General features: G+C 42.2%; 3 protein-coding genes and 1 long non-coding RNA gene across 9 annotated transcripts in view; 3 read left to right on the top strand and 1 right to left on the bottom strand.

The window, feature by feature from the left end:
* rabgap1l (RAB GTPase activating protein 1-like) overlaps positions 1–1795 on the top strand; it is a 39530-nt gene extending 37735 nt beyond the window's left edge. For both annotated transcript variants that reach the window (XM_085927766.1, XM_085927767.1), the window contains one exon: positions 3–1795. In XM_085927766.1, the coding sequence (XP_085783892.1) occupies positions 3–149 (147 nt within the window). In that variant the 3' untranslated portion in view covers positions 150–1795. The remainder of the gene's footprint in view (positions 1–2) is intronic.
* Positions 1796–3273: 1478 nt separating this feature from the next.
* LOC147047616 (uncharacterized) lies at positions 3274–13722 on the top strand. 3 transcript variants are annotated; one of them, XR_015068003.1, is made up of 6 exons: positions 3274–3329; positions 3647–3739; positions 5859–5940; positions 12349–12429; positions 12548–12708; positions 13029–13722. It is a non-coding gene; the product is annotated as an uncharacterized LOC147047616 (long non-coding RNA). The 3 variants fall into 3 exon arrangements; XR_015068001.1 differs by having other exon boundaries at positions 12349–12708; XR_015068002.1 differs by having other exon boundaries at positions 12349–12712.
* A 1578-nt stretch (positions 13723–15300) lies between these two features.
* Positions 15301–24596, bottom strand: arrdc2 (arrestin domain containing 2). Of its 3 annotated transcripts, none has more exons than XM_085927177.1 (8): positions 24338–24596; positions 22374–22634; positions 17874–18091; positions 17567–17669; positions 17220–17476; positions 16957–17119; positions 16520–16698; positions 15301–16429 (listed from the first exon to the last, which is right to left on the bottom strand). In XM_085927177.1, the coding sequence occupies exons 2-8, from the start codon at positions 22630–22632 to the stop codon at positions 16376–16378; spliced, it is 1233 nt and encodes a 410-aa protein (XP_085783303.1). In that variant the 5' UTR covers positions 22633–22634; positions 24338–24596; the 3' UTR covers positions 15301–16375. The 3 variants fall into 3 exon arrangements, with proteins under 3 accessions (XP_085783303.1, XP_085783301.1, XP_085783302.1); XM_085927175.1 differs by lacking the exon at positions 24338–24596 and adding an exon at positions 23014–23150; XM_085927176.1 differs by lacking the exons at positions 22374–22634; positions 24338–24596 and adding an exon at positions 19197–19971.
* Positions 24304–25603, top strand: uba52 (ubiquitin A-52 residue ribosomal protein fusion product 1). Its single transcript, XM_085927178.1, has 5 exons — positions 24304–24423; positions 24868–24979; positions 25098–25184; positions 25259–25361; positions 25448–25603. Exons 2-5 carry the CDS (start codon positions 24877–24879, stop codon positions 25539–25541), a joined length of 387 nt encoding a protein of 128 aa, XP_085783304.1. The 5' UTR covers positions 24304–24423; positions 24868–24876; the 3' UTR covers positions 25542–25603.
* The last annotated feature ends 8 nt before the right edge of the window (positions 25604–25611 follow it).

The raw sequence follows: 25611 nt of genomic DNA, 5'->3' as shown, positions 1-25611 counted from the left end.
AGGAGCTGGAACACCAGCGAGGGGTGCTGATGAACGAGATCCAGGCGGCCAAGAACTCTTGGTTCAGCAAAACCTTGAGCTCCCTCAAGAGCTCGGCCTCATCTTCGTCATCCCAGAGCCCGTGTTCTCCAAAGGAAGGCCCCGCCTAGATTGGAGACGTGAAGTTTTCCTTTTCTGGCTCTTCTGGACTGCGACAAGATGAGAGGAAAGTGAAACTATAGAGAGACTGCAGCTGGCCTGAGTGAATCCATACTAGATGGTTTGGTCTTTTATAGCCCTCACGGAAACGGCGGATGGTGAGGTAATACTGCTTTTACACAATTTGAGTGATTTCAAACAAACAATTATTGTAAGAGCTGCAACAACGTTTTGGAGATTCTTCTCGATACAATTCTAACTTAAAGTTCTAACGTATGTTCAAAGATTTTCTTTTTCTTTTTTTTAAATAACACTGTACAGTTCTTAAAGAGGTAAAAAAACGTTGTTTTTTTTTCTTCTTCAGTTTTCTAACGTTTGAAATGTTATCGTGATCTCTGTAAGCACAGCGTACGGTGGAGTCCAAACGCCGACGAGCCAAAAGGACGTGTGCAGACCTTCTTTAGTCCGTTTGACTTTTGCCTCCCCACTCAGGGGACATTTTATTTGCTCTTCACATATCCGGTTGGTGCCTGCTAGCATTTTATTTCTCTTCCAAATGAAAGCCATCATGTTGAGGAACATGTACACTAACATGTTCTTACCATAAAACATCCTACATGTTTGCTCGCTGGTTTAGTATTGACTTTGAAAATAATTCCCTTTTAATTTCCTCCTCTAATGTTCCCTTTTTATTGCCAAATTTTCAATTTGCACGACTGCACCTCGTTTGATTTTTAGCTTACACTGAAAAAAAAAATGGACTCCATTTGATTTCATCGGCTCCATTTTTGAAGTCGATGAAAGATCGACTTCAAAATGTATGTGGATATTTTCTGCAATCGCTTGATGAAATGAAATTGAATTCATTCCACAACTCAAGAAATACCTCCAACTGTTGTGGGAATGGAGCGCCCACAGTGGAAAAAAAAAAAGGTTGCTCCTCTGCTCAGTGTGTACTACAGCCAAATACAAGAAAAGATATCGATGATTTACAAAGAGAGATTGAACAAATGATAGATAGCACACTTAAGTTAGCACGTCTGCCTCTGTGCTTTGTGTGGGTTTTCTCGGGTCTTCCCATTTCTTCCCACGTTCCAAAAATAAGCATGTCCGTAGATGTGAATGAGAGCTTGAATGGATATTTGTCTCGATTTGCTGTGTGATTGATTGATTGATCGGAAGGATAAAAAGAAGTTGCAAATACCCCCTTAGTATAAATCAGCAATTGGAATTGAAAGAGTTTTCCGACTCCATTTTTGGTGCCAACACGTTTGTCTGATCTTTTCAACTGGTTGCCAGAAGCTTTGCGTGCCACAGCAGCCTCCCTGGTCCAGTTGGGTCCTGTTGGAAACCTGTTGGACTCTCCTTCCATCAGTTGGCCTAACTGGACCAAACGCACCAAAGGGAGGTGTTGACCTTTCCGTTGACATTCCTTCTGCAGGGTTGTGACCATCCCATCCCAACAACAAGCTTGCTCCAGACAAGCGAGACTGTAAGATTTCCGAGTTCGATGAAGCACAGAACATATAACCGAGGGATATTGTTACAGCTGGCAGTTTGTAATTCACTGTTGACTTGGAGAGCCTGTTGCTGTTATCCAAATGTCTTTGCTGTTAAGTCACTGTCTGATCTGCATTAATAAATGTCAATGCTTCGATTCATCGGTGCTCTTTGAGCAACTTGTCAATTCTTAATTTTGCAAATATAGAAAGGCAGCCGAGCGTGGTTTGTGCTTACGTCGTGCAATGTACACTATAACGGTATGTCCACTAGAGAGAGCTCTACTATCGTGCTGAGAATTGCAGACTTCTAAAATGTGCCTCACTTTTTTTCTCAAGTGAGAATGAATAGTGAAATGAGTTTTTGCACATATCTTTACAATAGTTTATTATTGATACAACGTTATAATAAAAAAATAATTTAAAAAAAACTTCAAAAGTGTCAAACGTATACACCCCAAGGGTCTTGCTCATATATTTGAAGCATATCCATTCACATTCGAGAGGCCAGAATCAGGCAACAAAGCATGAATGAGACATTCTTGCTTTACTTTGGTTCTGGCAGCTGCAAGGCAGACAGAACGTAATGTTCTGTGCCATGTCTGGACCATACATAGCTGCCATCTGATGGTCATCATTACACCCAGATGGAAGCAATCCAAGTGCTGGTAATGACCCAATGGCTGAATGTGCAATCTAAAAAGTGATGGGAGTCCATTGTGTTGTTGTGCTCCTGATATTTCAGATGTTTTGCAGATTCCTCCCATTGCTGCTGCACATGATCTTCACAGTTCTGCCTGATCCATTTTACAACAGGAACGAGATCCTCTTCAAGCTGGATTTGTCACAGTCACACCTTCTTCCAACAAAAGCTCACTGCCTTATTTTACACCATATGGCCTTGAAAAAAAATAGACCGTGAAGTCCACTTGAATGTTAAAGTGGAAGGTTTGTTTATGTGAGCGTGACAAGCCTCTCTGCATAGCAAAGTCAATGTAAACAGAATCCCTTATGCTGCGCATAACAACTTTCTGACTCAGCATGGAAGTTGGACATGCAGATTTATGACTGCCCTGCACGTGCGTGACTCGCATTCGAGCAGCCAACTTCTGAAAAACAACTCAATATGGAAACGTAGGAGAGAGAGAGAGAGAGAGAGAGAGAGAGAGAGAGAGAGAGAGAAAAAAAAACAGCTGGCTGAATGTGCGGGGAAGCAGTACAGTGTGATAAATGCTAATGAAATGATGGATGCTACAATTTGTTTTCTGCTCCTCACAATGTGCTCGCTATCTCATGGATTGTAAACAAGCCTTAATTAGAAAGGGGAGCTATTGGATTTCTCGCTGACATCAGAGCTGCGTGTTTGTGCGTGCAAACTGGGTCACAAGAGCCCACAAATAAGGACCATCAAAAATCTTTTCAATTAAGTAGATGAGCAAGGCTGCAGATGCCAAAGTTTGTTTGGCCCATCAAACAATCTGGACAAGGCGTGGAGCAGTTTCAAACTTGATAAGAACTGCATTTAGATGGGAGAAAAACAAACAAAAAAACATTCAAGATTGTGCACAAGAATTATTCAGTAAATCAGTTATCGCTTTTTTTTTTTTTTTTTTTTTTTTTTTTTTATGTGCTGCCCAGACAATGAAGACAGGAAACTGGAGACAAGGAAGGAGAAGGAGGGTAGGAGTGCCGGTGAGTGGTAGCAGAACCGGTCTGATCCAGTGTGGGCTGCATGCGTGCCCCTCCTCACGTTCCTCATCCTGCCCTCTTCTCTCTCTCTCTCTCTCTCTCTCTCTCTCTCTCTCTCTCTCTCTCTCTCTCTCTCTCTCTCTCTCTCTCTCTCTCTCTCTCTCTCTCTCTCTCTCTCTCAATCACAAGTTGACCTCTGACCTCTGTCAAATGCACGGATGATCTCGCACGCATGCCCTTCATACTTTTGCAAGGACTCTGTGCTACTATGAGCCTATTTAGGTTGCCCTTAATCTATTTATACATTCTGTGCTTCCTAGAAAGTTTCACAAGAGCGTCTGGGGCGGTGGAGAGCACGCACGCTGCACGCAGCCCGGATCGGAACCATCAAACGGCGCCATTCCGAAACACACGTGAGTGAAAGCGCATCAGCGTATCGAGTATGGTGCTTTTCAGATAATGACAAATCCCGGATCTCGTTGATCAGTGCAATAACTAGGACGACTCTCATTTCTAAGACGAAAGCAGGCTCCCGTTACGGGTAGGCAACTCCGGGCCTGGAGGGCCGGTGACGCATCCTAAAGTGTGCGAGCGAGCAGCAGGTTGGCGAGGTCGAGCTGGCCCCCGGTCCCAGACATCATGAGAACTGCTGCTATTAGTGGACGCAGCCTGTTGGCAAATCCGAAAATTATTTTCATACTAAACCTTGTTCTACTTTCAGCCTAGATCACACGCACATACTATTAATATATTTTACAGCTCCAAGCATCTTTGCCATTGCAGCAGAGATGAGTGTCTCATACTGCTTATTCATTTCTTTTTCCAAAAACACATGCAAGTTTAACAAAGTTTTGTCATCCATTTTCACCTTTTCACCAATTGACTATTTGACTACTATATCATTCATATCTGAGTGTGGTAAGATTCCAAGCGATATGAGAAAGAGGCCAGTTTCCAAGCAGAAAATCCCTCAGGCTGCAAATGTCCATGGATATGAACCAGCTCACATGACTCATTTGATGAATAGTCATAAAAATCAAATGCCCCCTTCAAATCTCAATCCAAATCCGCCCTGCCGCCTGATCCAAGTCATGAAGCATTTTGGCAAAGTCTCTCCTTCAAGCGCAGTTGAAAATCATTTGCACCTTGACAAGGGTGAGGCTGTAGCACTTTTATTTTCCATTGCAAAACACCTCAGTCACGTTTCAATCATTTCGTCACAAGATGGGAACTCCGAGCAAATACGGGTCACGCTGAAACTCCTGTAATTGAATATCTGCGTCATGTTTTCCATGCAAATCACTGGGACACTAAATTAGATGGAGTTGGGCTCATCTCCACATAGCTGCATGTTGGCCAGAGCGAGACACCATTGTGGTTTCGTGTCTTCATTAGTGCGCTGGCGATGTCTTTTTCAGAAGGTGAGCAAAAAAAAAAAAAAATTACTGTTAAGCAAAATGTTCTAGGTGGCACCAAAGATTCCGTTGACTCTTGCTGATGTGGTTGTTCCTTTCGAAGATGAAGAATCCAGACCCAGAAAGTAAAAACCCTGCCACAATTTGGCTTTTTGGTATCTTGACTCAAACAAGCATGTGACCATGTGACCTTCCAATGACAGTGAAAGGATTTTTAACTTTCTGGACCCAAATAGAGTAAGGTGCCTACCAAGAGAGAAGTTGATCTGCAGCCATCAAACCTTACAAGCATAAAGCTCAAGGGTCATGCTGCTCAGATGGCCTCTTATGGGGTGCCTGGAGGTGGGGGGGGGGGCAAAGCCCAATAGAACTTGGTGCCATTTGCAACCGAGAGCAGATGAGTCAGCCAATGGCGACGAAACGACAGCAGTATGTTGCAAAGATGACACTGGAGGATCTGGCTTGAGCCGAGTGTGATGCACCAGCTCCCTTTATGCTGACAGCATAACGGGCCAGCCTGGTGAGAACTTTATAGGACACTTGGGCCCTAAATCCTGGTAGCCTCCTGCTCACCTCGCAGCCTCACTGAGGGGCCAAGCCAGTGAGAAGCAGCACAAACCGGAGCTAGCCAGCGCCGACGCCTCCTTCTTCCTCTTACTTCTTCCTCCACACACACTCACGTGCTTATGAGAGCTTGCCTATTGTGTCTGGATTTAGTGTTTCATGCATCGGTGTCAAAGTCAAGGCCCGGGGAGCCAGATAGGGCCCGTCGCATCATTTGATGTGGCCCGCGAAGGCAAATTCTGCATGAACGTCGTCATTAAAGTCGTCTTCACACAAAGATGCTTCGGGTCCATCATACTCTCATAGTCGTACGTTGAAGATTTGTTTATCTATTTGAGGGCTTCGTGGCTCAATGGTTATAAACTAAACAGCAAGAGGCTAAAAGGAGGTTTTGCTCCACCTATGGGAATGGAAGAGGCCAATCAAGCTGGGCACGCACTGTGGGAAGAAAATCGGACTGGGAGTTGGCCCTTTCCCTTGTTGAAGGCTTCTCATCTGCCTGTATCTTTTGGGCACAAATGACAAGGTTTTGTTTTGTTTTGTTTTTTTGCAGATGGCCATCTTTGACGATTGACAACATACATGAATGCCATCTACAGGACTGAAGTGGAAAAGCCCTGACCTCAATTTGAAAAGTGGGTGATAGTTGGTCTGTGCATTAACACCACTTTTTTTTTTTTTCCATCTGCAAACAATTATAAAAGTGTACGCCTGCGAGTGAGAGTGAAGCTTTGTCCATACATTTCCTCCAGGTCCAGGACATACTTACTTAGATAAGGCAAGGATACAAACACATGGAGCACAGGAAGCACTTTTGTGTGGTTTTGTGCTGGACTAGTGCAGTTGTGCAAAGCAGCAGCTGATGTTATCACGACTTGCACAAAACACAGCTACAGAACCTGAATGTTGTCTGACACAAAACAGCTTTAACTCCAAAAAAAACATTAGAATGTACCACTATCATCCACACGTATGGCTGTCAATCAATCAATTAATCAATCAATCAATTAATCAATCAATTAATAAAGTTTTGCAAGAAAAAACCCCGACTAAAAGATTCATGGGGTCATGAGATAAGAATGAAAGTAGTCAGGAGTTAGTCAAAATTAAAATGGAAAATGTGTTGAGTATTGAGTATTGGCGGTCTCATTTTCTCGAGAAACATAAATCATTAAGAATAGAACGTGTGAAGCAGCTGATGAGTTTGTTGTGCCACTCGGGCGCAGTAGGTCATGTCATTTCCCTCCTGTTAACATACTTTCAGAAAAGTACTGTTGTGACGCAAAAACATAAATTGGACTCCATCATTTCTCTTTTGTTATGGATAAATCACATTTCACAAAGCAATTTGATTAGCGTGGCCTAAATGAAGCCCTCATAGGCCACTTCATTAGGTACCCTGTCAAATGTAATCCAATGAAAGAGCTGATACTGTGCCCTTGCAGATTTCTTGTTAATTTAACATGATTGTGGTGGTGACGGATCATAGTTTGCAAAGATGGGAATGGAAAACTACTCGATACTGTACGTGTAAGAAGAACTGGCTGGACGACGATTTCAATGTTGGAACATGTCTCAGTATTTAATTGTTACCTTTGAATGAAAAGCTGCATGTAGGGCACCTGTCAATCAAATGTGGGACATTGGGTATGTGTTCGATTGCGTTTCTGCCGCTCTTTAAAGACCATGTGATGTCACCACCACAGAAAAAGTGCTGTGGTAAAGTCCGGGGGAACTTCTCGCTTGGTTATCATTGGCTGAGCGTCGATTTTTTTTTATTTTTTTGTGTGTGTTAAATTTGCTTGACAACAGCTCAGCCAATGAGAAGTATGTTGACGTTCAGCAGCTGTCCCTGCAGCAGACATGCGCTCGCACGCAAACACTTGAGTTTCATTTCCCTTTTGTTTTTAAATCCCCGAGCCAGTTTGTCTACTTTTTTTTCTTTTTGCAAAGGTCATCTTCCTCCTCACGTCCGTCACGTTAAAGAGAAAAACAGCTCTACGAAGAAATGTCAACAGAATAACATCTTGCTCGAGCGAAACTTTTTGTTACATTGCTTTTGATTATCAGAAGTTAAACTCAAGAAACAAAAACACAGTAGCATGCATGCACATCCTCCATATGTTATTATACTTCAGCACAGCTGGGGATGAACAGAGGAAGTCTGTATGTGTGTGTGTGGGGGGTCAACTAATACTAGCCTGGTATTTAAAAAGCAGTTGACGCTTGCCTGTCACACTCTTGTATATTAAACTGTAAATGTGACACTTGTTGCATGCATACTGTACGTTTTGCTATTAATATGCACAAAATATCCATTCAATGCATGCAAGTGTGTGGCTGTCACATCTTTCCAACTTTTAAAGGACTTCCAATGTTTGTATGAAGAAACATTTCTGAATCCGTTCAGCTATAGATTGTTTATGATGGGTGAGAGCTTTCATGGGCAGGATGTTCTCTCGTGTCAGCACGAGAACAGTATGTTCTGACTGCGTTGTTTTCTTTCCTTCGTGCATTCAAGCCAGCCAGCCAGCCAGCATCAGTCTTTGATTGTTTTCTCCACTTTATCACAATTCAGATCAGAGCTCACATTAGATTCGATAGTCCAAAAGATTCCTTTGTGTGCGCACAGTGGCAAATAAATATGGCCGACTTGATTCTTACAGCTTATGTTTTCCCTCTTGCTACTTTCCTGGTAAAGCATCATGGTGGTTGTTTTTTTGCTATCGGTTTCATAATAGTTGTCTCGCGTTACAGCGTTGCGTGACTTCAGACTTCCCTCCTAGCTGTTTTCCATATATCCGATGTTTTTCTATGCATTTGACAAGTAAATGACGGGTTTATAATGTAATGCAGATGCAAGCCCGCATAACTCTGGTGGCCCTACCAAGAATTGGCAGCAAAATACAAGACGGTCATGTTTACTCCTCGCTAATGCTGAAGAGTCATGCGTACAAATAAAGTCATCTTGACAGTTTTGTATTATGGGAAAATCAAACGTTGACATCTGTGTTTATCAGACACAGACATTGTTTTTTTGACCTCATCTACACAAAGGAGCTGAATTATGCAGCCAGGTAACTCTTCTATGGTGACATGCAAAAGTCACAAACACTTGAGGGCCATTTTTGGTTGTTTTATTTCTCAGGACAGACTGGTTTGGTTTTGTTTGAATGCTGCTCACTGTGCCCTCCAAAAATGGATGGATTGTAAGAACGTCAACAGCCCCTGGCCTTTCCTAATGCGACCTGGACATGGGACTCCATCAGCAGGGTGACCATATGACCTTCCCAGCTGTACTTTTGACTTCAGATTTAGACTTAAGAGAGGAGGGAGGGAGCCAGGACGGAGGGAGCCAGGAGGGGGGGAGCCAGGAGGGGGCCCCGTGGGATTCCAATGCGTCTCCCATGGGATGCGTGACGGCTCAAATCTGTTTTGCACAAAAAGTCACCAGTCTAGCAGGCCCAATGTTTTTGGCTGTCTTAGTTTTTAAGCATTTTGTCTGGTCCAGAAAGAGCTTTCGTAATTATAGTGTGTCAAAGAAATGTATTTGTCTGAATAGCTTTTACATGTTTCAACATTTTCTTATTTTGACCCCCCCCCCCCCAAAAAAAAATTCAGAATAATTTGAATAATGGTGATTTTTATTATGAGATAATGAGCAGCCCTATTTGGACTATTTAGCTGATGGTGATTTCATTTGAAAATGGAACCATGCATACTGCAATTCAAAGAAATCCCCTGTGTTCAAAACAAAATTAATTATGAAATAATTGAGTCACGTCAATAGAATGTGTTTTGGACATTTTCAACAAGCAGCTTGCTCAACTGGTTTTAAAGTTGGAAAGATCCATCTCGTGTTTTTGTGCAGAGTTGAAAGAGAAAGAGAAAAAACAGGGCCGTAAGGTTTGGCCTCTCAGCTTCCCCTCACAGGACAGATGCCTGTTTTGTTGCCCTCTGACTTGGAAGCAGCGGAAAGCTCCTCTGAAGTAGCATTATGCTGTGAGATGCTAGCTAGGGGCCCGGGATGCTTGTGGTCCCCACCAAGTCACATCCACACGCTAAATGTCCAATAGTGTGTGAGCCAAGAATGGAAATCAGCAAGTCCGCACGTGTCAATAGGGGGGGGGAGAAAACACCTGAAGCATAGTCGTGCAGAATTTGAACTTCATTTTTGCAGTTATAACATATTTTTGTTTATTGTATGTTTTTTTTAATTGATGTTATTTTTCATCCTGGTTTTTCATTCTATTTTATTTATTTATTTAGTTATTTTACAGCTGTTTTATTTATTCCTTTTTTAACAGTGCTTGCTATACTCGCTCTCCTTTTACAATTGTTTATGACGAAGTGGAGTAGTAGAAGTAAATCAATGAGTGTCTGTGAGCAACATTTCAACATCTACTTGATGCAATTGTGCGGAGCCATTTAATTTTGGATCTAATCCAGACAAAAGCACTAAATCAAATGATTTATTGGTGCTTTTTATCAACAAAGTGACTCAGCTGTAGCCTAGAGAAGAATCCGAATAAGCCTCCATAGCCCCACCTTTCATTTAATTAGGATGATACCATTTTTTGGGGGGTTTGTGTTTCAGGAGGCCTTTGCTCAGTCACTACTTTATGTGACATGTTGTGAGATGACTGGGCATGTCTGTTACTGTTGATTTCATCAGCTATGGAGGGCCACCTTGATTTTCTACTCTGAATATTTGCAGCAATGGCGAGAGTCTCATGCAGTCACATGACAGCCTTTTATGAAATGAAACTGTTGCAAATGAAAACATGAGAACAACCACAGGCTATGTTTCCACTGACATCAGCAAGATGAACATAACAATAGCAAATTTGATCTGCCAAATAGTAGCCGCATATTTTTCTTTTTTTTTTTAATCTTTATACCACTTGAACAACATTTGGCCAAGAAAAGGCCACAAGACAGAATTTCTTAAATGTTGTGATGATAAATTACAAGACAATTTTATATCGCTTTTTTTTTTTTTTAATAACAATTCAGAGCACATGTTCTGTATCTATAAATGTGTTGTTTGCTCGTGATGTGTGTAAATCACGTGACTTTAGAGCCCCGGACTGGGAAACGGTAATAAAGGCTATATTTAAATCCTCCGCAAACAAATTAGCTTTCTTTCTCTTGGGCTCTGCCTGTTTCCTTCCGCTTTGAATTTCACACACCAGTCAACTTTATAACGCCCGAGATTGGGCACATAAAAGCATGAGAGTACATCTGACTTCAGGGGTTCAGTTAAGCGTGACCATAAATACTTTTCTTTCCGATAATTCTGGAAACAGCGGGCTGTGTAATCAGTAATGAATTTAAAAAGAAGTCCTGACTATCTATCTATCTATCTATCTATCTATCTATCTATCTATCTATCTATCTATCTATCTATCTATCTATCTATCTATCTATCTATCTATCTATCTATCTATCTATCTATCTATCTATCTATCTATCTATCTATCTATCTATCTATCTATCTATCTATCTATCTATCTATCTATCTATCTATCTATCTATCTATCTATCTATCTATCTATCTATCTATCTATCTATCTATCTATCTATCTATCTATCTATCTATCTATCTATCTATCTATCTACCTATCTATACACGTAGCAGTTTTGTGAAACAAGACAATAAAAGAACAAGATAAAGTTGATGTTAGCATGTTGGCTAGGTGATGTTAGCCTGTTGGCTAGGTGCAATCATTCCCATCCTCACGTGTCCACCCGGCCTACTGTACAATTTTAGATTGGGACTGAAAACAGTGACATTTGTTTCTATATTTAATATATTTAAGTTTTCTGTTACTTTTGATTGTCTTGGTTCTTTGAAGACATTGAATGACTTGAAAAACTCCATTGCCTTGAGACACTGCAATGTATCTTGCAGCTGGACGAACCGTTCCTCCCAGTCATGTGACAAACATGCCTTGACAGAAGCAAAGACAGTTGAATTCTAGGAAACCTTCATCCAAGGTGCAAAGTAACCCAATTGCCCTGAAGTCACTATTTGCTGCGTAAACATGCTGCAACGCTCCCTGCTCAACCTGACACCGACGTTCGAAAGTTGGCCAGACAAACTTAACGCTGAGGCCCACGTGCACGACGCCACGTGCATGTTTAAAAAGCAAGTCATGAGAGAGGGAAGCCCCCGCCTCCTTGACGTGACTCCACACGAGCCAATGGCAAGAAGAAAAACACTCCAGCGCTCTGCTTTTTCTTCTTTTCTCAATTTCCACATACCAGACTTGCCAATGTGGTGTGACGAGGAAGCCTTGACTTACTTAGGCTCTTGCTACATGGGGCCCGTTTCCACGAAATGTGCATAGCCACTTATCTATTTTCTGGCTATTTCACCTTGCATCGCTTATATTTGAAATACAATTTGGCAATAAATCAAGTGAACGAAAATCAGCAGCTCTGTTTACTTGAGGGTTCTTCCCTCGCTTAGCCGTTGTTTACTTAGCCATAAAAGTGACGTCAGATTGGGGACTTTTCCTCCTGTCATAAATGGCGCTGAAAATGATTCAAAGGTCAAGCTTGCAATTACTTTCAATACAGAATGGAAAACTGAAAGTTAGGTCCTGCATGGACGTCGTGACAAACTTAAGAATGGCACTTTGACACGTCCACTGTGATAAGATTTGATAATGATTTCAATTTGAAGTTACTCTTCTGTGGAAGATGGATTGACCTTGGCAACATTGTAATTTGCCAACAAAAAAAAAAAAACACGACAGTCTGCTTCGAGAAACTTGTACGTGCGATGCTCTTACTGTAACTCTATACAATAAGCGACACACATTTTTTTCCCCTTGAACATAGTGTTCCTTTTGTGCTAGTGAAGACCGATTGCGCAATCCAAAGTTGCTCCTCTCACCGGCTTACCTCCGCTATTGTTTTCTTCATGCTCTGCCTCAAGACTGTGTGCTAATCTTACACCGTTGCCCCAAAAAATAAATTCCTCCGCGCCGCTATCATGTTTGTCACATAATGGGCCAGTGGGTTTCTCGTTCCAGACCTGGAGTGCCGCCAGTGGACCCATCCAAACATCCTCACCACGTGCAAGGGAGGGGAAATCAACTTGCTATGCTTTCTACGTAAATAACACTCGGGGAATACATTCACACAGCTAAGTGATTTTACCCTTGCTTCAGAAATGTCCCTGAGATTTGTCACACTGAAATATGACACAGATCTTTTTTTTCTTCTTCACAGCGTTAAAGATGAAAGATGCATTCCTGCATACATGGTCTTCTATGTTTGTGATGGCACCCTGCTCATTTAAGGAGTTGGTGGACTCGTTCTGCTCGCTGCTAGTCCAAAAAAAACTGTCTCGCTCGCCTGCCAAGACAATTAAATGATGACTGCTTGAAATGGCAGGTGTTGATTTGAGCCTTGGTTTTTTCCATTGTTTTATTCTCTTTGCTTTTATTATCTCCAAAAATCACATTTGAGTGACGCCGTTGTCCAGCGAACTCTGCCATTTGTTCTATCAGTTTCAAATCATCATGCAAGAGTGGCAAACAAAGCATGCTGAAAACAAAGGGAGTCCTTTTTTTTGTCAACAACATAAGGCAGCAATCTGGCAACAATGAATGCATTTTTCAAAACGGACAACTTTCAAAACAAAGAACTCATTTTTAGGGTTATTTCACCATGTTGTTTATGATAAGATTTTTCTTCTCCTCCCTTTCAGAACTTCCTAGTGAACATCTCACAGTGTGGTGAGTATTCTCTGAAGTTTCGCCGATTTCCATGAAGTCTTTAAACGGGGAGGATGAAGTGGAAGTCGATCCCCCCACATCTCTTCGGAGTCAACAACATGGTGACGTCACAGCGCCTGCTCGCCGAGCGCTTTCAGTGGGCGTCTGCATGAGACCCTTTTATTGCTCCGATCATCTTCTTGGCCTTCACATCAAAAGAATAATTCATAGCAGGCATTCATGAATGTCCTATTCATTACATTCAGAACAGAGACGACTTGCGGGAATATTTTAAGAAGAGTGAGCAAAATGCCTCTTAGACTTTTCGATACTCAGTGAATTAAAGTACTGTCTTATATGAGCAAGTAAACAAAGTTCTTGTTTGTTGGTGTTATTGTTCACAAGCAATGAACGGGCCTTCTCTGGTTAGTCTGGCAAAGTGCGCCTTGTTTTGGTTTGTCTCCCACAGCTCCTTCCAGCCATGTTTTGATGGGGATGGAATGTGCAATACAACAGAAGAAGAACAAGTCAACTTCCCCACAACCTTGACACTATGTGTTGTGTTCCCGTTTATTGACAGCCACATTAAAGTTAATCCAATAGGAACGCGATAAGATAGTTGGAGTTTAGTTGGAAAAAAAAAAAAAGAGGAAGCTTGAAAGCAAATATCCTTGAGTTGTCTGTTTATGGAGCAGTTATTATTTTTGAATAAACATTTATGTTAAAACTTGTCTTTTCACTTTCAGTTAAGCTTTGACCATGATTTTTCCCTAATGAAGTGGCCTGTTATTAGGTACACCTGAAAATGGCGGTGTACCTAATGGAGTGTCCGAATGACGTCACAGATCAACCAGCCAATCAGAAAGTGGGGGTGAGGGCGGGTGTGGCACTTCACTTTCACTTAAGCTTCGGCCATGATTTTTCCCTAATGAAGTGGCCTGTTATTAGGTACACCTGAAAATGGCGGTGTACCTAATAGAGTGTCCAAGTGACGTCACAGATCAACCAGCCAATCAGAAAGTGGGGGTGAGGGCGGGTGTGGCACTTTTCACTTTCACTTCAACTTTTTCCCTAATGAAGTGATTCGGTACACCTGTCCGCGTGACGTCACAGTTCAACCAGCCAATCAGAAAGTGGGGGTGAGGGCGGGTGTGGCACTTTCAATTAAACTTTGACCATGATTTTTCCCTAATGAAGTGGCCTGTTATTAGGTACACCTGAAAATGGCGGTGTACCTAATAGAGTGTCCGAGTGACGTCACAGATCAACCAGCCAATCAGAAAGTGGGGGTGAGGGCGGGTGTGGCACTTTTCACTTTCACTTCAACTTTTTCCCTAATGAAGTGATTCGGTACACCTGTGTCCGTGTGACGTCACAGCTCAACCAGCCAATCAGAAAGTGGGGGTGAGGGCGGGTGTGGCACTTTTCACTTTTTGTTAACTTTTGACCATGATTTTTCCCTAATGAAGTGGCCTGTTATTGTACACCTGAAAATGGCGGTGTACCTAATGGAGTGTCCGTGTGACGTTACAGATCAACCAGCCAATCAGAAAGTGGGGGTAAGGGCGGGTGTGGCACTTTTCACTTTCTGTTAAGCTTTGACCATGATTGCACATCACTACTCAACACTTCAAGATGTAAAGTGATTGTCATTTTTTGCAGCAAACTGTGTTTCATTTGTGCTTTGTGAAATGTATTCTTCTGACACATTAGAAACTGAGTAATAATGAAAAATACACCTTAGCTGTATGCCTAATATTTTTTAGGATTCCCCAATAAATACATTTTTTTGTCACTAAAACTATTGCTTTGTCATTTTTTGCCTAATAAGACCTAAGACCTCTCCATTTTTTTTCAGGTATCAAAGCAAACAATTTGTACTTTGCCACCACTACTTTTAAACCTTCTAGAGTTTCTGTAACTCTGTCCCAAGCCGTAACACGGTGTACAAATCAGTGAGCGGCGGTGTGTACGATATGTTTACGCATGATAAAAATAACCGGGATCAATGTTGAGGCAGAACAAATAGTCCAAGAGGAAATGAAATCCACATTTTTACAAAGCACGAGGCTTAGCGGCCACGGCTAGCTGCAAGTGGTTTTGTGAAGTGTCACTGGCACAACTTTGGCCTGTAATTGTTGTTTTGATCCGCCTGGGTGTGGCTTGCTTCCAGTGAGCAGTGCCTCTGGCAAGAATATATTTTTGACTCACTGAACACCATGTACCATTTGACTCACATGCAACAGTTGAAAAAAGGTGCAAGCGTTTTTGATTCGGTATTGTTTATTTGAAAAACTTTGGCGAGATTGTGATTTAACATTGTATAAAAATACATTCATTGCATTTTTCATGCATGACACAGCTGAACCTGAAGACTTTTTAAAAAAAATTTGGGGGGAAATTGAAGAAAAATCAAAATCCCAGAGTCAGGTTTTGGAATGTTCTTTGTCCATACACTCCAGAGGCATCTCCAGATTAAAGCTCGTTTTACGTCTGGTCTGCATCTGGCTCCCATCAAACGCTTGCAAGCACACCACTTTTTATGATCAGCTCGAGGAGCTTAACACCGAGGTCTTGTGCACTTTCATAAACAAACAGCCCATTTTGTTTCTGCTTTGTGCAAAGAAAACTCAGCACCCGCTATCTGACACGTGCACGTTGCGCAATACAACAGTTTTTGTTCTATCTTTCTTCACTTCCTCTTTAACCACGTGTTTAAGTTTTCCCTTTTGCGTCTTTCTTTTTTTTCTTGACTGCATGCATAAAAGATCTTTGTTTACAGTATGTGCATGGTGAAAACCATCACAGGCACTGGCAACAATAATCGCACTTCTCTCTACAGATGACAGTATGATTGTAAAAAAAAAAATGTCAATTTACAACAAGGCACTTGACACTTTGAAGCAGCCGATACAAGTGAGCTCACCTCCCTTCAACATCTTCCTTCAAATCTCCATTTAGGTGAACGGAATCGATGTTCGGGCAGATTTTGTAGCTCTTGCCATCAGGACTTTTTTTTTTTTTTTTTTAAAAGAGAAAACAAAACAAAAAAATCACTGATGTAGCGCTGCCGCTTCCATTTTAGCAGAACCGTAAAGAGTTCACGTAAAGATTGGAAACAAAGCAGGGGGTTGCTCCTCCGTCTCGAAGTCCCCCTGCCCGGTGGCGGCAGTGGCGGCAGTGGCGGCAACTTTGACAGCGGCGCTCGCTCGCTCGCCGCAGTCTCTCAGTGACTGCCGGTACGTCCGGGTGGCCACTTTTCAAAGAGGAGGAATAGGCCCAATCTCTCGATTGACGAGATGAATCTAAATTGCTTGACACTCAGGCAGGGTCTTGCAGTTCAGCACGTCATGCAGCGAGGCCTCATGTGGAAAGGCTGAGGGTTGGGGTCAACCTGGAGGAACAAAGACAAAGTCTCGTTTTTTTCTCTCGTATTCATTTGGTAATGAACGCCATTTCAAAATGTTCGGAGGCTTTGGCTCACCTCACTGTACACAGGCGGAGGTCGGAAGCGGAACTCCTGCACAAATGCCATGAGGGGCCGCTCGAGGATCCCGCTCAGATCTTCGGCCGGCGGCGGTGGTGTCGCCGTCGCCGCGTTGTTGTTGTCGTCACACTGCTCTGCTTCTCCCTCCGCCACCACCGAGCTGTACTCCGGAGGAGCTGCGCGGGGAAAACAGGCAAAATGATTCCACCGATCTGACTCGAACAGGTCCGAACGTGAATCGGCTGACTCATTTCAATTGATTAAACCCACGTGACTTTTTTTTCCCCATTGAGCAATAAATAAATCTCATCAGAAAAGTATGTTATTGTCTTTATGGGTTGGCCTTGAGACACGTTCTGGTTTAACAAGCATTAAACTTCATGTCAGTGCACTGATTGAACTTGACAAGATGATTTGAAGTGAATGAAACTTACGCTCAGGCTGCTCCGGGATGGCCATCCGCAGCCACTCCAGATTGACGCTGTACTGGCTGCTGACGCTGGAGGTCCTGCTTCCAAACGGATGGAGCGGGATGGTGCCTATGACCAAGGGCAGCTCCAGAAACAGCTTGGAGGTTCCCGGGACGTCGACACACACCTGGCGGGGGGGATGAATTCTGGTCAGGGAAGACCCAAAAGAGCAGCGAGGTGTGTGTGTGTGTGTGTGTGTGTGTGTGAGATCCGGCAAGTGAGCTAACCTTGAGCATGTATTCCACTTTGATGATGCGGCACTGCAGAATGGACGGCCCCACGGGCGGGATCTTGATGGCGCGACCGTGCCAGGTCTCTCTGCGCCTGGCGCCCACCACGTCGCCGCTCAGCGTGGCCACCACGGCGCATTTCTGCTTCATGGTGCCGCGGGCGATGAACGTTTGAGTTTGCGTGATGTACGCTTTGGGCACCACCGAGCGAGAAGTTGAATTGTCAAACTCGGCAAAAACGGGGATGACCTCGCCTGTGGGAAGAGGAGGGGGAAAGGTATTCATGGTCAACACTTAGGTTAGCAAATCAGGTGACTTGAGTGATAAACGGTTTAGTTCTTTACCTGGTGTGTAACCTTTGCGGTCAATCTTTGCAGTAACAGACACTTGTCCAAAGTTTCGGTACCAAGTCCGTGCCATCTTATCCTTCGTTCCGGCCTGAGGTGCCTAAGAATAATAAAAAAGAAAAAAATTGGCAAATGCACTCAAAAACTAAAAATAATAATAAATAAAAAAAATAAGTTAAAAAAAAACAACACAAAAATCAGCAAGTGTACTAAAAAATACAAAATAAATGAAAAAATATATAAAAAATGTTAATAAAAAAAATAAAAATTACTAGAAATCATTGAATGCAAGAACGTGGCTCACCAGTAGCGCCGGGGTGTTGATGTCAATGGGCTCAATGACAGTAAACTCCTTCTTGATCTTCCTGACCGTGGCCCAGGGTCGATGCAGCTTGACTTTGACCCAATAACGAATACTGCCGTGTTTCCCCTCAAAGGAGGTGACCAGCGTCTCTTCTGGTAGCTGGAAGCTGAATGGAAATTCATGTCTGCCAGCAGGAAGGATGGTCACTTCGCCATTATCTGAAGGAGAAAAAACGAGACAATTTTTTTTAGACTCAATTCTCCATTCCGTTGTGTTTCGTTCGTTTACAGAAAAGACGTTGCAGGGAACTAATCGAGTCAAGTAACCGAAGCTACTATGATAAAAGTCGATCCTCCATAAACTTGTTCATCTGGTTTGGCATTTACTAGTCGTAAAGCTTTAAAGGTTGAGACCCATATATTCTCCGACAAGATTCATACACAAATCAAACAGGAGCAGAAAATCATACAAGACCTGACAATCACATTGGCCTGCTTGCTCCGAGAGGCGGTTCCTCGCTCTATTGTGCTGACGGAGAACATGTTTTCCTCCAGCCCTCCTCAACTGATCTGCGCCCCCCCCCCCCTCACTTGGTATCGGCGAAGGCCCACAAACACGTGTTTTTGTTTAACACTCACTACCCCTTTGTTGCTGGAAGCTCCCATTTAATTTCCATTACAATACCTAGACTGTCAGATTCCATTGATGGTTTGAATGGGTAAATGTGTTTCCATAATATCTGCACAAAACTACTTTCATACACAATAAGCACAAGATATGGATGCTTGCAACCCAGTTGGGCAACAAAACAAGTTGAACAAAGAATTGAGCACTGTGCAACACACAAAAAAAGTCCGCTTTATGTTCTGAACAAAAAATGTGTGCCAAATAAATTTGGGGGTGAAATAACCAAATAAGAAGCAGACTTTCCTTTCAACAGTTGTTTTCAGACTGCTGCCCATGTTTGCTCACTTCGACAAGTTTACACTAACAAGGAAGTACAACATGTAACAAAGAATGGTTCCTATGAAATGGAATTGGGACAATCGGGACTTCAATCTTCATGAACACAAATGTCAACTTCTATAAAGGATCAATTCAACATGTCAACAGCTTTTTGATGCCACATTTGGAGATTTGGCAAATGTACACTGAACAAATGCACCTTCAATGAAATATCTTCAATACTCCTGAAAGTCATTTTTAATAAGCAACTGTTTGTTTGACATGAGGTCACCCGGGCTTCCTATTGTGATGCAAATGATTTGAGTGGATCTCCCAGAGGGGATGAATGGATGGATGGATGCAACCTTGAGGACTGACCTGCCTGCAGCAGCACCTCTCTGCGGTTCAAGTATTCCACCTCGTCGCTATAGTTCTGCGTATAGGCTGTGCTGGAGCCGGCCGAGCGGGACTCGGTCCAGTGCACTTTGGCAAAACCTTCGGCGTGGAGCTTCAGTGAGTCCACGCGACTCTCCCCGGTGAGCTCCAGCACCACCCGGCCGGACACCACGTCCCCGCTGCTGTACACGGGAGGACAGTCCACGTCCGGAGCGTCGAAGACGATGTCCAACTTTTTCAACTTGTCGAAAATCATTGTTGCTACTCGTTTCAAGTTATTCCTATTCGGCGTAGTGAGATGATGTTGCGCTTGCTGGTTGATAGTTGAGACTGTTTTGCAGTTTCGGTTGGAGGCCTATTTGGAGGAGGAGAAAGTGGGCGGGGCCACCCTGGAGATCGATTATGTAAGCCTCAAGAGAGGCATGAAGGCTTGGCGATGATGCCTTCACGTACGTCTCTTTCGCAACGACTTTTCAGTACTTCTATTTTGTCGGTAGCTGTAATTCTACACTTTAATACTGGACAATTACTCAAATAGACTATATCCAGTATTAATCAAGAAAATGGTGGTTTGTATCAGTGACTTGGAAAAAAGTCAGGGCAACAAAATGAAAATATGTTGACTTCAAAAATACATGACTCAACTTTCATATTCAACCAAAGAGAAGTATACAGCTTCAAAAACAAGCCCAGACAAAAACCAAGGACCAAAATACTCCCATGATGTCAGCGCTGATGTGTGCTAACAAAACAAAAGTGAAGTAACATAAACAAAAAACATGCCCAGACAAAGACAAATAAACAGCTTCATAAATGTGCCCAGACAAAGACTGACGACTAAAAATAAAACAAATAAAAAAAGCCAAAGGAAGGCCATCATGCATCATTCAAATCAACAACTTCTTCATTCTACTCTGCTACTTAAATCACTGTGGCTATAATCTACACATTTCCTGATTGACATTGAACGCAGCATTGAAAACATGCAGACTGGGTGTGGAGGCTGCAGCGAGGAAAACAAGGTCTGATCATCATGATTGGCGGTTCCAGGTTCTCAGAAGAGAAAGCTCAAGAAACTCCCAGAAGAGGAAAATACTTCCATGCTGGCTGGCTTGGACCAAAATTGTTTACGCCGCTTCTTGTTTGACACTTGGGACAAACTGCCAAGAAACCACACACTTCCGAAACTAAAGTATGGACGACGCATGTCCTTTTGAACAAACAACAACTGCACTACTAGTACTCTCAATCAGTATTGAAACACAATTATGAATTTGCTCTTGATGAACTACATTTCCAGAAACAAAAGTCTTAGCCCTGTTTCTTTCTATTTGTTCATAAAAGGCCTTTTCTAGCAAGACTCTTCAGAGTTCTTTCTCATAAGGGACACTTGAGAGATATGTAGTACTGTAGCTTGTCTTGTCCAAGCACAGTGATTTGATTAGATACACAAGAATGGAGGTTTAGCAGCAGGGTGAGCTGCACGTGCTGCTTTGGTTGACCAAAAAGCTGTGCAACATTGCTGCCCTTTTGACCAAGATTGGACTGCATTGCAAAAAGTAGGGCACTGAACATTTGAAGAAAAGCCTTTGCACCCAGGGAGTTACTCAATCACACTTTAATTGAGTCCTGATCAATTTGAAAGCAAAATAATGATTCTTGGAAAACAAAGTTGTTTACTCCTCAGTTGACTGGGGTGGGGAGTTAGCTCTTTACTGCTACCTAGTGTCCAGTTGGATGTAGTGTTCTTAGCTGCAGAGCACAACTTGGCTGGGGATGTTTGAATGTGAGAATAGTTGAGGAAGCATTACACTACTCTTTGCCAAACTATAACTGCCCTTTACGCTTTAGTACATCTATTTGTGGAAAGTGTCAAACTACTAAGACAGTATGGAGGTCAGGCTTTTAACCAATGTGACTTAAAACAAAACACTATTATTAATTTGAACCAGTACGTTTCCAGAAATTTAAATACTAATGTTGAATAAACTGCCCACAGATGACAATCTAAGTGTTTGTCTATATGTGCCCTGCAATTGATTGGTGACCAGTTCACGCAATACCTCTACTTTTGACCAAAATCAGATGGGATAAGGTCCAGCTCACCAGCAGAATGAGGTAAAATGATAAAGAAAACAGATCTTTGGATCATCAGGGCTAAGAATTCAAGCTAGTGACGCCACCTGCTGGTAGGTTAACAGCTTCCTGCATCAGTCATTTGTTGACACTGTCTTGGCAGTGACTTATTAGTGTTGAAACTGGGTCATGTTAGCTAGCAAATGCTAATTGAAAAAAAAATAAAAAGTCATCATTTTGGAAAAGTCATTATTTATGTTATGCAAGCTAACGTTTCACCCTGCAGCTAAGGAGGGTTAGTGCAGTTGGACATCCCACGCTAGGCAGTCCATCTCAAGCACATCAGCTTCCTCTGTCATTAATGATGGCTTCAAGTCATAGATAAAAAAATAAACTATGTAATTATGAATTAGAACACTGAAGAATGTGATGGATGGTGCAAAACAACAAACTACTTCATCTTTCGAACATGGAGGGCCCGTTTAACCAGGCTAAGGGGTCAAACCAAACTGCACTGTTTTGAAAACACTTGATGAAACATTAACTGCCATCTACTGTTTATTCACTGGGTGTGATATGAACCTCAGGTTAAATTTCTCTTTCATATCTGTAGAGTTGTGTATTCATCAATTTGATACCATTTATTGACTGATGGACTGATTATGCCAAAGGTATTTCTGCTGCTCTGGAGTTTGTGTTTACTGAAACAAGGCACATTCCTGATTTTACAAAATCTAATTAGCATTAGAGAATTTAATTGTTGGGCCTGTCATAATAAGTTACTGGCACAGCTAGTTAGACAAAGGGACATTAGTTGCGGTAAATAATTGTTGGGCCAATCAAGTGAAACTGGGTCATTTCCTGAAGAACACCTTACGAGATCTCCCGGCACATTGGTAATTACTGCTTTAAGTGCCTAATTGCAAATGATAGTGATTAATTGTCAGGTGACTAGACAGTCAATACATTATGGGGTAAAAGGTCAAAATCTCAAATCTGGGTCAGAAATCCCTTATCAAGATGGACAGCACTCATCTTCGCAGGATTACGTGACGTCCAATTTGCATTTCTGCATTTACTAACCTCGGATCAGATGCTGCCTCTTCCTGAAGTAGGTAAACCTGGAGGTGTAGTCGTTATAGACGGAGTTCATGCCACGGTTCTCCAGCCAGTGTGCCGTAGCTACACCTCGTCCCTGCACCTTCATGGCGTGCACCTTGGTGTCCCGGTGGAGCTCCAACACCACTTGGCCCGACACCACCTCTCCTCCAGTGAAGGCAGCATCTCCCTCACCATCCAGCTCCAGTTTGAAAGACTTAATTGGATTCAACTTGAATGACATTTCTGTGTGAAGGGAAATAAAAGAGGCGGGTTTCATTTTGCACATTGAATACTGTCCAGTTGTTTTGAAATGGTTAAAAATATCATCCATCCCATTTATGGCAAATACCAACCACTTTTATTGACCTACTTGCTTATTTTATACCGTTCAACCGTAGAGCTCAAACCGCTGCAAAAACAAATCAAGTCTTCAAACTATTATTGCCTCGGTTATTAATATACATTCGACACGTGGTGGGCAATAATAAATGGGATCATGCATATCGTGAAAAGAAGGATTTCATGGTAATGTCAGGTCTCAACCAATCAGGATTGAGAAATTGCTTCACGCGTTACAAATGCAGACAGCTGTTACACCGTCACGCTGTCAAATCTTACTCACCAGCGGTACATGGGGAATCCTCTCGAAGAGAACTTGAGTCAACTGTCGGTGTCGAGTGCCAGTAAGTAATCTTTAAATAACAAGCCTGCTTGGTTTGAGCACCCAGTAGCAGAAACGGTTTCATTCCTCCACCAATCACAATGGCCGCATTTGAGCCACGCCCACCCACTGAACGCAGGAAGTTGATTGGAATGTTTTGTCGTTTCATATTAAGTTTTCGTTCAATGGGTTGTTTTTACCGTCAGATCCAATTGAAATATACATTTAAAAATAACTTGATTTATAATGATCGCTGAGTGAGAAAAAATATTTGGTGGTAAAAACATTGATTTGCTAGTGCATGTGGTTGCGGCTTGCTTTTATTTTGAAGGTGTCAATTGTTGCTCGCTAGTCCGGAGAGTTTAGCTTCTTTCTGCAACTTCTCAAATGCATTGTTTATAATGACACTTGCTTGCCAACGATTTGTTTTTTGCATATTGAGGTCAAGGCTATGTTTGCACGACAACACGGATGGTTTTTTTGGGCTGATGTCATCTCAGTCATGCCAATAACCCTTTCTGCAAAACACACACCAACCATCTTGAAGTTGACAGTGTCAACAGGGTTAAAGTAGGACAGTCAGGACAGAGTCTATGCCTTTGAATAATTCAGAAGAGGTTTATGTTTAAACCACATAACTGCAAAGCTTGGACTTTCATATTGCCTAATTTTGCACTCCACGCTCATTGCATGTTTTTTGGAAATGCTTATTTAATTATAAACCAGGTCAAGTTCTGTGTATATAAACCTGAAAAGAGTGTGCAGTTCAAGGGACTTCTTAGAAACGTGGGAAAAATTAACATATTATAACTACTTTCGAAAATCCCACAAGGTTAGGTTCTTCTTGGGATACCTCAAATGACTTAGAAGCATTATTAAAAAAGCCCCCAAATGGTTTGGTTTTTCCATGTATTTCCCATTTTTTATTGAATGAAAAAATCATACTCCATGTTTGTTTGTATTTGGTATGAATGGGAACTCACTGTTGTGTGCTGAATATATATTTTTTCAGCCTAATATGTTCCACATTTAGGACCATGGTCACAGTCCCCCTCAACCAGATATTTCATTTGTATAATATGAAAAATGTTGCAAAACACTCCAATTTAACATTCAAAACAACTACGAGGAACAGCATGTACAAGTAGAAGTATAAAATCGTCAATAATACTCACGTGTCGTACAAATACTAAACCTTTAAATCTATATTAATAAACTATATTTCAGTCATTCACTGACATAACTGGCAAAATCTTGACCCCAAAAAATAAGAATAAGATTTTACTTTGGAGGAAACGAGGTCCGAGGAAGTGAGGTATTACTGTGACGGCGTTTTCCGGTCTCTTTTCGTTGAGGCTCAGCTAGCGGCTGGTGGGTTGAATTTTTGTCCAATTCTAATTTCTCCAACGAAGTTACCAAAATAAACGTTAATTGTGCCCAAACTACATATTGATCATTCCATCACAGCTTTATGGTAGTATGAATTGTGAAAAAATAAAGTGTACGAATGTAAAGGCTTAGAGTTGTCATCGTTTTTAGCTAGCAGTCAGCATGTGGCGAGGCCCCTGTTAGCACTTAGCACAACTAGCTTTGGCCCGACGTTAGCTTTAGCTGACTAGGCTACAAACTTTACGCCGGCTTTGTCATAAGGTTTTGGACTGTGTCATAGAAAAAACGTCAACTAACAATAACAAAGATACGTATGTCAGTCGCCAATTTCGTGTTAGATTGAAGAAGCCGGGAGACCTGAGATTTGAGTTGATTCGCTCCTAAGCTAGCGGTAACATCGCTGTCTCTCTCCTAAAACTCCCTCAGCCTGCAAACATGCAGATCTTCGTGAAGACATTGACGGGCAAGACCATCACCCTCGAGGTCGAGCCCAGCGACACCATCGAAAATGTCAAGGCAAAGATCCAAGACAAGGAAGGTGAGCACGCATCTCTGAAGAACTATTTATCAGCCCGATTGTCCGAATGAATACGTCATGTACGGAATTTTATTGATTCATATTATAATTTTCTTCTAATGATTTTGAATGTTTGTAGGAATCCCCCCTGATCAGCAGCGTCTGATCTTTGCTGGCAAACAGTTGGAGGATGGACGCACTTTGTCTGATTACAACATCCAGAAAGGTAACAGTCTTGTAAACCTTTGCCTAATTCCTATTGCCTTCACCTTAATAATAATAATAATTGCTCTCTAATAGAATCCACTCTTCATCTGGTGCTGCGTCTGCGTGGCGGCATCATCGAGCCTTCCCTCAGACAGCTGGCTCAGAAGTACAACTGCGACAAAATGATCTGTCGCAAGTAAGTTCTGAAATTCCCCTATTTGGACTTTTAACAAGTTCAACTCTGCTCCAAAATGGTTATTTGAATATGTTTGACCTTCTCAGGTGCTACGCCCGTCTGCACCCACGTGCCGTCAACTGCCGTAAGAAGAAGTGTGGACACACCAACAACCTTCGCCCCAAGAAGAAGCTGAAGTAGACGTTGATACTCTATCAGCTGTGCACGCCACATTGTGTTAAATAAATGGAAGAAAACTGTAATTCATTGA

This window comes from Syngnathus leptorhynchus, chromosome 13 (genome assembly GCF_054491065.1).
Source record: "Syngnathus leptorhynchus isolate UIUO chromosome 13, UIUO_Slep, whole genome shotgun sequence".
NCBI lineage: Eukaryota > Metazoa > Chordata > Actinopteri > Syngnathiformes > Syngnathidae > Syngnathus > Syngnathus leptorhynchus.
This window is presented reverse-complemented; position numbering and strand designations above follow the sequence as displayed.

Coding starts and splice junctions, on each gene's coding strand:
- arrdc2 (XM_085927175.1), bottom strand. CDS start 23,137: ATGAAACCGTTTCTGCTACTGGGTGCTCAAACCAAGCAGGCTTGTTAT. Junction 17,120..17,219: donor AAGTGGAATACATGCTCAAG/GTTAGCTCACTT, acceptor CCCCCCCGCCAG/GTGTGTGTCGACGTCCCGGG. Junction 16,699..16,956: donor CATCCCGGAGCAGCCTGAGC/GTAAGTTTCATT, acceptor TTCCCCGCGCAG/CTCCTCCGGAGTACAGCTCG.
- uba52 (XM_085927178.1), top strand. CDS start 24,877: ATGCAGATCTTCGTGAAGACATTGACGGGCAAGACCATCACCCTCGAG. Junction 25,185..25,258: donor TGATTACAACATCCAGAAAG/GTAACAGTCTTG, acceptor GCTCTCTAATAG/AATCCACTCTTCATCTGGTG. Junction 25,362..25,447: donor GACAAAATGATCTGTCGCAA/GTAAGTTCTGAA, acceptor TGACCTTCTCAG/GTGCTACGCCCGTCTGCACC.